The sequence below is a fragment of the Periplaneta americana genome, chromosome 3, assembly GCF_040183065.1.
Source record: "Periplaneta americana isolate PAMFEO1 chromosome 3, P.americana_PAMFEO1_priV1, whole genome shotgun sequence".
In the NCBI taxonomy this organism is placed as follows: Eukaryota; Metazoa; Arthropoda; class Insecta; order Blattodea; family Blattidae; genus Periplaneta; species Periplaneta americana.
Window position 1 is genome coordinate 45,081,469 of NC_091119.1, and position 17,819 is coordinate 45,099,287.

General features: G+C 35.8%; 1 protein-coding gene across 2 annotated transcripts; it reads left to right on the top strand.

The window, feature by feature from the left end:
- The first annotated feature begins 1,475 nt into the window (after window positions 1-1,475).
- Window positions 1,476-16,883, top strand: LOC138695991 (putative inorganic phosphate cotransporter). 2 transcript variants are annotated; one of them, XM_069820442.1, is made up of 9 exons: window positions 1,476-1,524; window positions 4,720-4,970; window positions 6,178-6,411; window positions 8,128-8,215; window positions 8,349-8,563; window positions 9,372-9,524; window positions 9,620-9,752; window positions 12,620-12,861; window positions 16,089-16,883. In XM_069820442.1, exons 1-9 carry the CDS (start codon window positions 1,491-1,493, stop codon window positions 16,242-16,244), a joined length of 1,506 nt encoding a protein of 501 aa, XP_069676543.1. In that variant the 5' UTR covers window positions 1,476-1,490; the 3' UTR covers window positions 16,245-16,883. The 2 variants fall into 2 exon arrangements, with proteins under 2 accessions (XP_069676543.1, XP_069676544.1); XM_069820443.1 differs by lacking the exons at window positions 8,128-8,215; window positions 8,349-8,563.
- Window positions 16,884-17,819: the final 936 nt, after the last annotated feature.

The following is a 17,819-nucleotide window of genomic DNA, read 5'->3' on the forward strand; positions in this document are numbered from 1 at the left end:
ACAGTACCGGTAACTTAATACGACTCTACTGTATAAGTTAATACGGTATATCTAGAAATGTTTACAGAAAATTGGAAAACAATTGATTGAATTCAAACAGAGAAAACTCATGCAAACTAAATCCTATGTACGTCAACTTTCCATAGCACTGCATATTTTGAAGCCAGATTCAGATTTTATAAAACTGTAATTAAAACCTATCTCTACAAGTTTCTACTTGTACAAGAGCTATTTACAGGTTCTGCTGTTACAAGAATAAACGCGGCATCACAAAATCTAGGAAGATACATTCATACTCCCTGGAAATAGTAGGCCTAAATAATAATAATAATAATAATAATAATAATAATAATAATAATAATAATAATAATAATAATAATAAAACAGTGAAGAGAAGCGGCTAGAAGCATTTGAAATGTGGATATGAAGCAGAATGGAGCATGTGAAATGGGACAGACAGAATAAGAAATGAAGGTATGTTGGAAAGAGTGGGTGAAGAAAGAATGATGCTGAAACTGATCAGGAAGAGAAAAAGGAATTGGCTGGGTCACTGGCTGAGTAGATACTGCCTACTGAAGGATGCACTGAAGGACTGGTGAACAGGAGAAGAGTTCGAAGCTGGAGATATCAGATGATAGACATTAAGATATATGGATCATATGCGGAGATAAAGAGAAAGGCAGAAAATAGGAAAGATTGGAGAATGCTGGGTTTGCAGTGAAAGATCTGCCCTTAGGCAGAAAACTATGAATGAATGAATAATAAAATCTGAGACATAGTGGACACCATAATAACTCAGGGAAATATTTGGAGACACCGAACTATCAGTGCAGAGAATGAATGAATGAATGAATGAATGAATGAATGAATGAATGAATGAATGAATGAATGAATGAATGAATGAATGAATGAATGAATGAATGAATGAATGAATGAATGAATGAAGATGTCTCAAAGAACCTCTAAATGTATATTTAATTTGAAAAGGAAATGATGGTTTCAGTGATAACTTTAATAGGATATGAAGAAATATAAAATGTTAACACCTCATAACCACAAAACATCTATTTTCAAGTCTTATGATAAAGCAATTTAACAAAGTGCAAGTATTTAAATAAATATAAATAAACATGCTTTCTTTTTCCGTTTCTATTCGTAATACAGAACTAAATACTGATACATTACTTTAATTCCTTCGCCACAGCTCTCTTATTGAAAGTACCGGTAGGTAAATTTCACAATCAGTTCATAATTCCATTAAAATAATATAAATGTAGTCACATCATATCACAATAACCAAGTGGTCAGTGCCTGTCTATCTGATATGAAACCTGAGGAATGTGTCAACGAGTTGGGAAAATCTGCATCCACTTCACTGATAAGTCATAAGTTCATGACTAATGAGACAAGAAAAGAAAGCGAAAGAAGGTAAGGGTATATAATAGCTTCCTGCATAAACTGATTCAAGTCATTCATGGTTTACTGACAACATGTCTGGGCAAAATATTCTCAAGAAACCTGCAGGTAACTGTCTCCATCATATACATTAATATTTGATTCGGTTTCTGTTTGTATTGTTAGCCTACATATTAATACCTGATACAATTTATAACTGGTTCTCCAGTGTGTTTATATTACATGGAAGTTCTTTAAAATTATTCTAATCTGACTACCATGCTGCCAGTTGTGCTGATGAGCTCTGCCTATAAGTATTTTTTACATAGTGTGTTTTACGATTTTAGAAGCAAACACCTGTGTCCAAAGTGCTTCAAGTATGTCTGTGAACTATGCTTAGCAAGTGCTGAGTAAAGTGTTACGATGCGGCCGATGACTTTGAATAAACAGGCATTAAAGGTTTCCTATTCGGATGTGTTTTCAGTTGATATTTCCCTTATTGTTTATGAAAGTTAATTTTTCATCTGATCTAGGCTTTGGACAATAAGAATATCGCTTCGAAACTAGTCAATCAGGTAATTTCCTAATGTTAACACAGTAAAGAAGTTATGAAGTTAATTAGTCATCTTAAATTGTTTAAAGTAGAACTTCATAGGTTTTAAGTTTTAAGGAATCTCATATTCTGTAAAACAAATAATGCATATCCCATAAAAATATATAAACAGTTTAAAACAAATATTTTTATTGAAAAGTGTTAAATATTTGTAAAGAAAACTCGCGCCCGCCAAAGTGACGGGTTTGGTCCTCCTGATGTTAAACTATTTATGAGATGCAATGCGCTCTGGCAATATTGCATACTATCCTTGACGTATACAGTAGTGGCAAAAAAAAAACCGGACCGACCCTTGTAGCTGATTTCAAAGTCTTGTTCACTCCAGAATACGACAGACTGATAACTAAGACTTTCGTGGTTCGAATCCTGCCTGGGAAGGAAACTTTTTTTTTGTTCCTTATTCAAATTTATTCCCAATACTTTTCGATTGCTGGTAAAATTCATGTTCTGGGAATAATAAGTTAATTAAGTAATAAAATATCGCTGCAATCGAAAAGTATTGGGAATAAATTTGAATAAGGAACAAAAAAAATTTCCTTCCCAGGCAGGATTCGAACCACGGAAGTCTTAGTTACCAGTTTATCGTGCTCTGGAGTGAAGAAGATTCTGAAATCAGCTATAAGGGTCGGTCCTTTTTTTTTTTGTCACTACTGTACATTTTTTATAAAACTGATTGCATAAGACTCCTATGATGTAGAATAAACTATGTGAATCACTGTATTCGATGTGATGAAACAAATTATACTTGTGATCAGACCTATGTCAAAGTTTACTTAAACTGGATGGTACTTAAATCGTTATTCTTCTGAAAGCTGTTTCTTATGTCAAAATGTAGTTTGAAATAGTCCTGTATATTGAGAAACTATACAAAATATACAACTTTCTTCCTTCAGTTTTGCCTTCCCAGTGTTCAATTTACTTTCCTGTGCACTAATTTAAATTTAAAAACTAGAATGCCATATTACCAACACTTTTGACCTAGAGTATATTTTCATATGTTTTACTATAACTGAAATTTTGAAATAACAACTAATAACAGTTACTTTAAACGAAAGTATATGATGCAGAGGTACCTTGCCTATATAGTGATTTGTCATTTTTTAATTTAACAAATAAGAAATCTGTTAAAATAACTGGAAACAAAGCAAGGTACCACAATACCACCTTCTCCTCTACAATATGCTACAGCCTATAAGTTACAGTTGATGTGACATTCTTATGGGAGGGATAAGACCTCTATTATAAAATTATCGGTAAAGTTTATTTTTGTGCTATTTATTTGTATTCACTCAACTTGAAACATAGAAAACAATTAAGTTAACAATTCGCTAAATGGTTAAAAAAGCTAGCATCTGAAACATTACAAAATGCAGAATAGTTACAAAACATTGCTTAGTGTTAAACTAGCCCTCTCACAATAAGAGTTCCCACTAGGCCCTACAGTACACAGATCACAAACAGTAGGATCCGGTGACTGAAATCCTCAGTGAGGCCTGACATAACTAGTTTAAGTAGTTTTTTACAATTCATTTTGGTTTTCAGATAAATCTATTCAATATGATAAATTTATTTTAAATGCTCAATCAATATGATTTATCTATTTGCAAATTTTATTATTTGCTATTACATCTCAAATAGATATGAACGTTTTCGCCTGTTCGGCATCATCATTAAAAATTGACGAGATTAGATTTCGTAAATTTTTAAAATCTGATCATGCTGAACAGGCAAAACGTTTATATCTATTTGAGATGTAATAGCAATTAATAAAATTTGCAAATAGATAAATCATATTGATTGAGCATTTAAAATAAATTTATCATATAGTTTAGATAGGCTATCTCCCATACAAAATGTTTATTATTGATGATATTAATTATGATTGTCATCATTGTTACTATATTATTATTATTATTATTATTATTATTATTATTATTATTATTATTATTATTATTATTATTATTCCTTCTATAATAAACTGAGCAATATTGACATCTTTCAGGATAGACATACTCTTGAAAGAAACAAATACCGGTAGCGTTCAAAACACTCCATAAGTATTTTGCTAATAAATAGTTCTTAACTGGTTTGCATATTGTATTTTTGGTCTTCTTTCTTAAATGATTTCAAATCAATTATCATTACTAACTCACTCCTAATTCTGACTTAACGTAAGTAGGTCTAGTCTCTCATCAGTTATTGTATTATTGTTACTAATCTGTGACTAGTTATTTGCATTTCATCACTGGCTTTATTACTTTAATACTGTATAATCTAAGTTTTCTTCATGCTGTAAATACTTTTGTTTTTGTTTACCGAGATTTACATGTAATCATTTGTTGAGTAGTATTGGATTGTAAGTTTAAATTACCATTATTATATGTATTACCGGTACTACTGTTATTTTTTTCTCTACTCTGTAATTATATTGTTGAGTGGATTAAATAAATAAATTATCATCATCATCATCATCATCATCATCATCATCATCATCATCATCACCATTTATAAAGAATAATGTCACTCACCAAATAAGTTGCTATACTGTGAGTTTATTTCAGTAATTGTTTAATTTTTATAAAGCAACGCATATTATGCACAGCAGAAGAAGCATGTGTTGAAATACCATTCTCACTGTCCTGTTACCGAGTGTCTTGCACAATGTACGCTGATTGACACAAAACACATCTGTGTGTGCGTCTTTTATGCAGGTCGTGCAGGGGGGATATTCAACTTTATTCCAACTCGTTATGTGGTGGCAGCAATGTGCTTCTTTGGCATCATGATGCAGTATACGATGAAAGTGGATCTCTCTGTTGTCATTGTGGCAATGGTCTGCTCTGCCCCCAAGAACACATCGGAACCTCAGAACTTGAATGATGTCATAACAATGATACCAAGACACGAAGAAGAGCAGGATGTCTGTCCTGTTCCAGATGACGCAGACACATCAGAAGTTGATGTAAGTTTGCAAACGTATTGTTTAACTGCATGTACAAATAATTATTATTTACAATGTTGAGTATCGTATGAAATTCAGCAGAATAAAAGGTGAATTAAATACTATTATAGTCACAATCATGCCATGGTATGAAAGAAAAATTTCACAACCTCAATAGTATTTAATTCATTAATATGTCACATTAACGGACGTATATACGTCACCCAAACATCGTAAGATGAAGATTACAAGAATAAAAGGTGTTTATACAAGTAAAATTGTCTTAATAATATATTTTAATTGGCAACACTATTCAGTATCAATACTGGGAAGATGCACTATAAATATGGAGCAATGGTAGATTGTGTACCATGATCTGATGAGGGTGCAAGGATAGATGAATGAATTACACGTGAATGGTGGTACATGCTATGAGCGAATTAAATCATAATTTGGGCACACAGTGCTGCCTCTAGTGTTGAATTCTGACATGGGCAAGAAATGTGTAGTAAATGCTGCTAAGTCCACCACCACTGCCACCACCACCACCACCACCACCACCACCACCACCACCACCATCATCACTACCACTATCATCATCACCACCACTGCCAATACCACCATCATCACTTCCACTCTCACTACCCCAACCCCAACACCACCACTATTATTAATATTACTAGTACTACTACTACAACAACAACTACCATCTATTATAAGTTATGAAAATTCTTGATTGTTGAGGTTTAAATGTAGTTTAAACTCAGATTATGAGCTATATGTGCCAAGTAACATTACGGAATAAAGTATAGTAGTGGCAAAAAAAAAGGACTGTAGCTGATTTCAGAGCCTTGTTCACTCCAGAGCACGATGGACTGGTAACTAAGACTTTCGTGGTTCGAATCCTGCCTGAGAAGGAAACTTTTTTTTGTTCGTTATTCAAATTTATTCTCAATACTTTTCGATTGCTGGTAAAATTCATGTTGTGGGAATAATAAGTTAATTAAGTAGTAAAATATTGCTGCAATCGAAAAGTATTGGGAATAAATTTGAATAACGAACAAAAAAATGTTTCCTTCCCAGGCAGGAATCGAACCATGAAAGTCTTAGTTATCAGTCTATCGTGCTCTGGAGTGAACAAGGTCTGAAATCAGCTGCAAGAGTCGGTCCGGTTTTTTTTGCCACTACTGAACATAACGAATTTAATGTATCTCACATGAATCTCTAGGAAGGAGAGTTCGAATGGGATGAAGAAACTCAGGGCTACACGCTGTCAGCTTACTACTATGGCTACGTGGCAACACAGCTATTGGGAGGCAGGTTGAGTGAGATTCTGGGCTCCAAAGTCGTGATCGGTCCAGGAGTGTTCCTTGCAGGGCTGTTCACACTGCTGAGTCCTCTGGCAGCCAGATTGCATGTCGCGGCCTTCATTGCCACCAGAGTGCTGGTTGGAGCTGCTTCGGTAAGACCAAACACAAAACAACAATACGTTCACCACAAAGTTCCACTGTTGGTGTCACTGAGACATGTTACAGTACTGGTATACTACTAACTTTTCATAGTTTTCGATATTGATAATATGTAAAGATTTTATCTTCATACATTAGTACTGCATGTAGGGAGGCCGAGACGTAGATAGGAGGATGATATTAAAATGGATTTCATGGGGGTGGTATGTGATGCTAGGGACTAGATTAATCTTGTTCAGAACAAGAACCGATGCCAGGTTATGTGAGGGCAGGAATGAACCTCTGGTTCCTTAGAAGCCATTTGTAAGTATGTGGCCACATGCAACATGAAACATATGCAAAAGTAATAATTTGAAAATATATTTTCATGTATATTTTCATATTCCTACATAAAAAGTATAGTACATTTTACTCAATTTGCTCTTCACAAAACTGCCATTTGTTAAAGAAAACGCGATCTGCTTCATGGTAATGACTTCTTGAAGAAAACTTGCCATCACTATAGGGTAATTTATGCTTCAGTAAATTTCGCAACTCCCAATCACATGCATTCTGTTTCTGTAGAGACAGTGGCCTATATCATGCAAATCTAGCTTTCAGTAAAGCTCCCTATGAAGCAGACATGAATAATTTCAAGAGAAAAATTGTTCTGAGGCCGGTATCAATACCGGAATCTTTGACTGAGTACGCCAATGCTCTACCGACTAAGCTACCTAGGAACTCCACCCGACACCATCTCAATTTTTTCCTTTATAACCACATACCTCGAGTGGCTGACAAGATGCCAGAAATCCATTTGAGTGCACACAAACTCTGTGTCAGCCCAGTCAAAGTATGTGGATATAAAGGGAAAAATTGAGATGGTATTGGGAGAAGTTCTGGGTAGCTCAATCGGTAGAGCGTTGGCGCGCTCAGCCAAAGGTCCCAGGATCGATACCTGGCCCCAGAACAATTTTTTCTTTGAAATTATTCAGTGGCCTATATCACTTTAAGCAATGGATCTCTGCCTGGGATCACACTTTTCTTCATAAATCAGTCTTAATAATTGAACAGTCCTAAAAAATTCAAGGAAATTAGTGCCAGGAACTGAAGAACTGTTATTTCACTAATTTTTTATTCTCTCAGCGACAGTACACACTTGCACTTCTGCTGAAAGTGATAACTCGCAAACTAAACTATTTTCAATTTTAAAGCTAGCTTCTCGTGAGTCTTGCAACCAGGGTAATTTAGTTAGAAACTGATGGAAAATCAGCAGGGGGCGTGGGAGTGGATTACTCAGAAGAAACCAGTCTACGGGTAATGCAGGGGAAGGGATTGGAAGCTAGAGTGTGCAGAGGCTTCATCTTTACTGTATCACAAATCATCCAGACTGTCGCATCACATTTAATGTGTAAATATAAATTGCATTAAAATCAATAAATAATTTGGTTCATAAACTTCACATTTACTATGAAGTTATTCACTGGGGCAGCTGAGCTTGTTAACTTCCATTGATGCTACGGCACTGCTAATTAATATCTTAAAGTACTGTATTTTCTAAATTACTGGTATATAAGCTCATTCAGTTAATAAAAAAATATTTGCTACCAATTAGGCTATTCCACCAAACTGAAACCTTCTCACAATAAATCACTAACAGTATAAATATGCAGAAATGAATGAAGAAATATTTTAAAGATAACACAAGATAATCACTTTTCATTTTTTAGGGTGTGGTCATTCCATCATCGAGTAACGTCTTGTCCAAATGGTTCACTGTAGAAGAGAGATCATTTATTGGAAGTCTTTTGTTGTCAGGTAAATGAGATATTTGCACACACTACTCTCTCAGTATGCTCTGAATGCAAGCATTTCAACAGTGTATAAAGAAAAAAAAAATAAACAGATAAAGTTCTTTTAAGTTTAACCTTATTCACTGGGTTTGTTATAGGTAACTCTGTTGGTACGATCATTTCAATGGTGCTCTCTGGGATTCTGGCAGAAGCTGGAGGGTGGCCACTACCATTCTACATTTTTGGAGGAATTTCAATTTGTTTCATTGTGCCATGGTTCTTACTTATGTACGACACACCAGAGGAACACCCTCGAATCTCAGACGAAGAAAAAAACTACATACTCAGCTCAAATGGCGAGACAACTAAGAAGGTTGGCACTGATATATTATCTCAACAGATAAAACAAATGATCAAGTAGAATGGATAGCACAGTTAGTGTTTTGGAAGTCCAAGATTCGATTCCCGAAGTTTATCATGAATTCCACTAGTCATTCCATACAAATGGTGACAAAGCACCTTAAGAAATCTCTTGCTGGGCTACTTTCATATTTCATTTTTGTAAATTAGGAGTATCATAGAACATGTAATTTAAAATTCGAGGCTCATTGATTCAAGTGTAATGGATTTTTAAGGGCCAATAAAACTTTTAAGCATGAATTTCTTAAGAAATTAAGCAGATTTGACACAAAAAAGGTTTTTATGCCTTAATGAGGAGTTCTCTATGCAAAGTTACTGACTAAGTACCAGTTTCTACTTAATATGTAAAAGATATAATATACATCTTGATTACACAACTTTTAACACTGTATCACTTCGGAATATGTATGATAAGAACTTTCTTGTGTTAAATATTAACGTACCTTGTTAACAGTTCCGAAGATGACCGAAAATAGGTCGAAACATGTTAACAAGGTACGTTAATATTTAACACAAGAAAGTTCTTATCATACATATTCCGAAGATATAATATAATGTGGACCATATTTTGATTAAAACTGCAGACATACGGTACAATACCATGAGATAGTAAAGAAGACAATCTACATAATAAGCCAATGTCTTGTGGCAGACTGCAGATGGGCTTTTGAGATATAAAAAATAATTAAAGAATTAATATTATACTCAGACAAAAAGTTAGACGTGAAGTTAGCACTCTATACGAATATCTTTGTTGTTAGGCATCAGCTCCAGTGCCATGGGTTGCCATCCTCACATGTGTTCCGCTGTGGATTCACATTGTCATGGGTGTCGGATACTGCTGGATTGCATACACAATGTTGTCAGAATTGCCAACATATCTCAGCAACATTCTCCACTTCGATTTGCAAGCTGTAGGTTGACTTGATTAATACTGACTTCTATATTATTCTACAACTATCTGTGGAACTACTATGTACAGTATATATCACTTATTTTCTGTTCACAGAGTGGTGTTTTGTCAGCCTTGCCTTACATTTTCACCACTCTGTCACATATAGTGTTTGGCTACTTATCTCAATGGCTGCGTACGAATGGCTACATCTCCAAAATAACAGCTTACCGCATATTCAACGGCATCAGTAAGTATTAAGATAAGACTTTAAGGGCCATATTCATAGACATTCTTAGCACGGGCTTCCGATGGATGATCAGCGAACTGTTTTTTGTATTCATAAACCAGTGTTAGCAATATGATATGATATGATATGAATCCTGTACAAGTAATCAGTCGATAGCCGGGGCTAGTTTAGCATGCTCGTAGCGCAGGCTAGCGAAATGTCTATGAATAGCACCCTAAGAGTACAGTGGTGCACTATGTACAATAATTATATTAGTTCTTTACTTTTCTGCAATGTAGGTTTTCTCTAAACGCTTTGGTTAGTTGTGAGTATTTTCATTCTTCCATGCTTCTACTGATGCGAAAAAGTCACCACCACCACCGCCACTGTCACCGCACCATCATCTGCTGTCACTAGGGTTGCCATAATTCTGCACCCAAAAATCCGAACATTTTTGTTTTTCCAAAAATGAGAATATGATTTGTATTAGAATACTATCAATTAAATTTTTCAATACCCTACATAAAAAATTAATATCGAAATTGAATAGAATATTGTCATAATTTTACTCTCACAACATTAATATCCTGACAGTTACTGTACTTTTTTTTTAGTAAGTTATTTTACGATGCTTTATCAACAGCTTAGGTTATTTAGCGTCTGAATGAGATGGTGATAATGCCAGTGAAATGAGTCTGGGGTCCAGCACCGATAGTTACCCAGCATTTGCTTGTAATGGGTTGAGGGAAAACCAGGTAACTTGCCCCGACCAGGAATCGAACCTGGGCCACCTGGTTTCGCGGCCAGACATGCCAACCGTTACTCCACAGGTGTGGACGTTACTGTACTACCAGATAGGCTAGTCTGAGTGATTTAAATACACATAGTACCAATTTAGTCATTCATCATCACTCTCATACTTCTGGGAAGAATGTACTTGCTTTAGAAAATAATTGTTTCCTTTGATAGAAATCCACGCAAGAAAACTCTGAATTTACTTTTGCTGAACCAGTACTTTTACCTCATTTCTTCCATATCCAAATGATTTCCATGAAAGAAAACACTCTCTCCACAGACGCAGAAGTTACTGGGAGACAGTATCCTGCACAAATTCCAAAATATTCTCAAAATTGTTACATTTCGCTTCACTTCTTTCAATTCTTTGAAAACTTCAAGGTAAAGAGTTACATCTTTCAGTTCTGTATTCGAGTCTGCATCTTTTCCTTCCTCCTTCTCCACAATTTCCTTGACTTTTTAAGCACAAAATTGACGAGCACGACCTCATCAAAAAGTTTATCAACGCTGATGGTAGTATGAGGATTAGGATTAGATATGAGTGAATTTATCAACTCAGCCAATTTCTCGATAGTGCTGCAGTGTACTGTAATTCATAATCAGAAAATTGCTTAGCTTCCTCCAAACTTTCCTCCCGTAGCTCGAGATATAAAATGCACTGATCATAGAAGTTCAGAGTATTTTCTCAAAAATTCACTTCTTTCGTTCCACCTTTAGTGATCAATATCGCCAGTTTCTGTTTAGCTGTCTTGGGGATTAATTTATATTTTCTTCTGAAAACGAGCTTCGCAATCTGTGAATGTAGTACTTTGGTCTTTGATGTATCTTTAAATCCAAAGTACAGTACAAAAATGTGGCTATTACTATTGGTTTATGTAGTAGGTATCATGCCTTGATGGATTCGTCAGTAAAACAGAACATGGTTCGTGGTCAGCAACCAGACATAATTTATCGAAACATATGACATCACATATATATTGTTTAATGTACCGAAGTACATATGATATTTCCATGCAGATATTCTGCGTCATCATACAATGAAAGAGTAATGGAACGGAGAAAAATTCTCTCCGGCGCTGGGATTTGAACCCGGGTTTTCAGCTCTACATGCTGATGCTTTATCCACTAAGCCACACCGGATACCCACCCCGGCGCCGGACAGAATCGTCTCAGATTAAGTTCCAACTCTTGGGTTCCCTCTAGTGGCCGCCCTCTGCACTACGTCATAGATGTCTATGAACGTAGGACTGAAGTCCACACATGTGCTAAGGTGCACTCGTTATGAGTGACTAGTGATATCACTTCGTGATTTAAGACGGCGCTTATTCCATCGGATCCCAGCCAACTAGTCACTCATAATGAGTGCACCTCAGCACATGTGTGGACTTCAGTCCTACGTTCATAGACATCTATGACGTAGTGCAGAGGGCAGCCACTAGGCCACTAGAGGGAACCCAAGAGTTGGAACTTAATCTGAGATGATTCTGTCCGGCGCCGGGGTGGGTATCCAGTGTGGCTTAGTGGATAAAGCATCAGCACGTAGAGCTGAAAACCCGGGTTCAAATCCCGGCGCCGGAGAGAATTTTTCTCTGTTCCATTACTCTTTCATCGTATATGACATCACAGTCCGTGAAAAGTCACGAGAACGAAAAAGAAAAAAATATATATGGCATTTTGACACAAGATGGCCTGATGGCCTTATCTCTATCAGGTTAAATAAATAAATAAAAATAAATAAATAAGATATTAATTTTCCGAATTATATCTATGAAAAGTAAATGTAGCCAGACAGCTCACTTGGTAGAGCAACTGGCTATGAAATGGATGGTCTCGGGTTCAATTCTGGGTGGTGCAGAGTTTTTATCGTTACCAAACTTCCAGAATGGCCCTGGGGTCTACTCAGCCTCCTATAAAATTGAGTCCATGGGTAAAGATTGTCAAAACATGATGCTGCACACACCATCTCATTCTAGTGCCGAGGTCATGGAAGCAGGACCTCTACCTTCATGCTCCTCGTACACCTTTATGGAGTGTAAAAAGGATTCCTTTCAGCTTTTATAATCAAGGTACAAGGATGGTCGCTCGTATTGCAGGTGCTGTGGGCTCTGCTGCCTGCCTTGTGACCATCCCGTTCATGGGCTGCAACTCCACAGTCATCATGGTCCTGCTAGTTGCAGCCATGGCCTTCATAGGCGTCTACCAAGGTGGCAGCTTCATCAGCCACGTGGACCTCGGCAACAACTTCGCTGGTACAACTGCTGGCATAACTTACACTATGCTCAACTCCATGGGAATCGTGTCTCCCTCCATCACGGGCATCCTCATTAATGGCAAGGTCTGTATCAAAGGATCCTCTTACACGAAAATGACTAAAAAAATGTTACAACTCTAGTAATCCTTTGTGTTATGCTTACCATGAGATCCGAGATTCGTACATTCAAACCACAACGAGAGTGACAGATTTCAAGGACAATAAAACCCTTCCAATGCATTAACCACATCTGAACGAAAGTAAAGTCCTGTTTCATAGTTTACGACACAACTCTGTGTTAGGGGAATATAGTAGTGCTATTCAATCTATGGTATGTGTACCTCCCAGGGGTACGTGGGGTTGCCTCAAGAGTTACGCATCCCATTTACTCACCAACTACATACGTAAAAATGCTACCATATTTTAGGTGTTACATTTGTTGATAATTGAATAGTGGCCCAGAACAAGGTTGTAACCCTCATTTCTTACACGTTGACTTTTTCGTGGATCCAGGCTGTTAATGTTGTGCTGTGGGTATTGTTTGTACTTGTATTAAAATCAGCACACACATCTCATTGTCAATCTTGCTGTAGAAAATTAAAAGTAACTGATGTATAATACATTGTGTTTTTCCCTATTTCTGAAGAATTTCGTAAATTGCTGGTTACAATCTTGTTTTGGGCAGTTATTCAATTATTACAGTTCACATATTTTCATTGTTTTTTATTATTTCTCATAAAATTACAATGCAGTTTGAAAGTGCGAAGGCAAAAGAATAAAATAAATAAATATTTTGAGGGTATGCTAGCAAAGAAGATTGAATTTCACTGGAATACACACGGTGATTCATAAATATCTGTACAAACTTTTTGGGTGTAATGCAGAGGTAAAAATAAAACTAAAGTGTTCTATACAACTTTTTCCGCAAATCCTTACTTTAGAGTTATGATGCAGAATGTCCGGTATCAAAAACATGGACCAGTAAAGCCTTCGGATGTGTCATGTTAGCCTATATAGTGACTGTGTTAGATGCTTGATATTCGTACACCCACTACAGTTGATTCCGACCTGATAGTACTTTGTTTACTGTACATAGGTAGGTACTGCTCTTGGAATTTTAGTCCCCATTCAAATCATTCCGAACAGTTTCATAGCCATTTCGATTTCACTGCTTAGTTCTGATTGATGCCGGGCAGGTTGTATATGTGCTGTGGCGCAGACATACACTTTCCGCTGAGCATTCCTTTAATCGGATCAGGTAGTGATTCAAGTCCGCTGATGTCCGCGTATCTTTTAAAATAAGTTATAATTTGTTGTTGTTTATTCTCTCTTTTATGCTAATCTCTCTCTCTCTTTCTTCGGCTCTTTTTTTGTGTTGCTTAAAGTGCTACGTTAGCTGACAGATTTTTTTTTTCTAGTTTTGAAATTCATAGTATATGTGGAAAGCCGTATTAGTTTTATGCCATTGATCAAATTACTAACATTCAATCTAACTGCAAAACTAACGCAGAAGTAAAGCTTTTCAGTAGGTAATGTAAACATTTATACTTTAATTCTCCTAGAAACTCTCGTTTAATCGCAAACAGGGTTTGTCAATCATTATTCTAATCGGTTTAGTTTAACGTAAAATATATTAAGGGAGCTTCAGAATGGAACAAAAGAAACGTGGGCTATCAGTGGGTTAAAGTTTACTGTCCAACATAATTTATCACGGAAGGAAGGATCTATGTGGTAACTCCATTTTCACTTCGTGTGTGGCAGCACTAGAGTTGCCAACCCTCCCATATTTCCCGGGATCTCCCGTATTTGCCCCTAATTTTTAACAGTCTCCCGCTCCCGTATTTTTCTTTTCTTCGAGCATTTTTCTCCCTTATTTTTGCAATGATACTCCTACTTGTCTGTGGTGTAATAATCATGATGAAAGTCTGGAACACATTCTTCTATACTGTCCATCCATAAACCACAAAAGAAGTAAATTAAAATCATCAGTACCAGTTGCAGAAGACACAGCCCTACAGTATACAGTATATTGACTATACCCTAACTCTGGCTGCTAGCAACAGACATCTATAATGAACAACGATCAAAATACCCCTCATTTCTCATGAAAAACAAAAACTGAATAGACTACAGTGGACTATAGTGGACTTTATGTTGTCAGCAAACAGCTGGATACATTAAGAAGATTGACTGATTGATTTTTGCAATGCAAAAATCATTATACTAAACATGTGATTTTGCAGTGAATGGTGACTGTTTATATTATGAATTTTGTTGTTTAAGAGATACATTGAAATGTACAGTTTTTTCGGAAGATAATGCATGCCGGAAATGGGTTTTAGTGCTCACCTGTTTAAAATCAAACAATTTTAATATTACTATTTTGAAAAAACAGGCTAGTTTTGTTCTAAGCATACCAAGTAGCAATGCTCATACAAAGATGTTTTATCTCATAAACAATAATTGGACACATGTAGGAAACAGGAGTACAACACATCTAACCAAATCAAAGCTGCAAACTACAATTGACTTCAACTATTACGTGAGACAAGATCTGCCTCAAAATACTCTTAATTTAAGCCTAGATGTGTAGATGTGTAGAATAAAGTTGCTTTTTAGTAACTCTGAATAAATTTTCTATGTGAAATTTTGTCGATTTCTTAATCTCCCGCAATTTCTTAAAAAAAAAAAAAAGTTGTCAACCCTAGGCAGCATAAAGACGAGTGAAGCATTCAGTTCCTAATAACTGAGGAATCTTGGGAGCAGATGGGAGTTAAAAATGAACGTTATGGAACAATAAGCACCTTATCAAATGAACATAATAGTTTCTTTCCTTGAGAATAAATTCTTTGTACATTTCTGTCTTTATGTATCACCCTGGTACTTACTGTAGTAGAACTTGTCACAAGTAGCAAATGAATGGCAGGGATTTTTTTTTTTCAGATGTCTATGTATTCTTTACATCGTCTTTGTCAACTGCTAAAAGAAAGATAATATCCTCAGATTACTTGCTTACTCATTTGCTCTTACCATAATGTAATTTCTAATGTGATAGGCATAGAGAGATGGTGGTCTACTAAAGCTTTCTGAGTCAGGATCATGTACTGCAGAGTAAGTTGACATCATAACAGACAAACAAATTCTGTATATGTCCTCACTAATTTGTAGGTCGCAAAATAAAAAAGAATCTAGCTATCATGACATAGCACTTATAAATAATTAGATATGAAACTAGCACAATCGTTTCGAGCCTTGTACCTCTAAAATTTCTATGCGATATAATAGGTAACATGATGTTTTTGACATTGCAGCAAACACTCAGCCAATGGGCAATTGTGTTCTACATGTCAGCAGCCATCTACCTGGCGACGTGGACATTGTACATGCTGTTTGGATCAGCTGATGAACAGCCCTGGAACAAGCTGCCTTCTGAAGACGTGCACAAAACGAAGAAGGAGGTGGTGTGAGAACAGAAGTAGTCCTCAAGACTTCTCGTCAGAAGTGAGGAAACATTGTCTCTCTCCAGCACAGCTGATAGGTGTTATTCAGCTATGTCTAGGCTGAGTTCCAAATTCCCTTCCAGTCAAGGAGAGTCCTGGGTGACATTATTCCATGTACAGAGAAGCGGATTCTGATCTGAAGAGGAGTTGTGTCAATCATAGAAACAGAAGAGGCAAGATGCAAGCTGTGATAGGACATGAATAATTAGGCTATTGTATTCATACAATTTGTCCACCTCTGCTTCAGCATGTGAACATAAGGTCGATCAGTTGTACAATGACAGTGTCCTTAACTTGATGTTATTCTCCCCAACTGCGAAAATGGCTCATGTGTGAAGTGTGATGCTATCTTGTCTTGGAGATGTAACATTAACTTTAGTTTAGTAAAAACTGCAAATAAGAAATATTTTCATGTAATTTATATATATAGCTTCAGAACAATAATTTATTTTTATACTTTAATTTCATTTTAGTGATCTTCTGCTGAATCTCTACACGCAATTTCTGTTACTGTACAAAAGAAAAGGCATATCGAAGAAAGAGTTAAGAGTACATAGAAAACAACATTTCATCCTCGATAACTGCTCTAAGAAAAAAAAAATAGAGTCATTACTTGTGTGTCTTTAATGTATTTATATGAATTAGCATAATAAATTAATATATAATTAATATAGAGTACGCAGAAAACAACATTTCTTCCTCAATAACTGTTCTCCCTTCCTCATCTTCACCCATTCCATACACTACACTACACGAACACTTCCTCACCCTAGTACACAACATAACTCTCAACAAATACACATCATGTACAGCGTGGCCTGCCGAAGTGGTGTGCAACTTGAAAATGGGCTACAGTCCTGCCATCCATCCACTATATGCAGAACCCCAATCACGTAAAGTAAAGTGGGTAGGCATTGAATAAATAATAATAATAATAATAATAATAATAATAATAATAGTGATAATTAAAAAAACCCAAGACATAGTGGATAACTTAACAACTAAGGGAAATACTGTACATATTTTGCAGACACCAAACTATCAGTGCAGAAAATGAATGAATGAATGAGTGAATGAATGAATGGAGTGAATGAATGAATGAATGAATGAATGAATGAATGAATGAATGAATGAAGATGTCTCATAGAACCTCTAAATGTATACTGTACTTAATTCGAAAGAAACTGATGGTTTCAGTGATAACTTTAATAGAATATGAAGAAAATAGAAAATGTTAACACTTTACATCCAAAAACATCTATTTTCAGGTCATATGGTAAAGCAATTTAACAAAGTGCATGTATTTTTATAAATATTAATAAACATGCTTTCTTTTTATGTTTCTTTTTGTAATATAATGCCAAATACTGGTACATTAGCCTAGATACTTTAATTCAACAATCTTCAATATTGTTTGACAATGCCAAACTAGTCCTTCACCACAACTCCTTTTATTGACAATAGATTTCATAATTCCTTTGAATGAAATGAAATGAAATGCGCACAATGTGCATTAGATTTGTAGCTTAGTCTTTGCAGAAA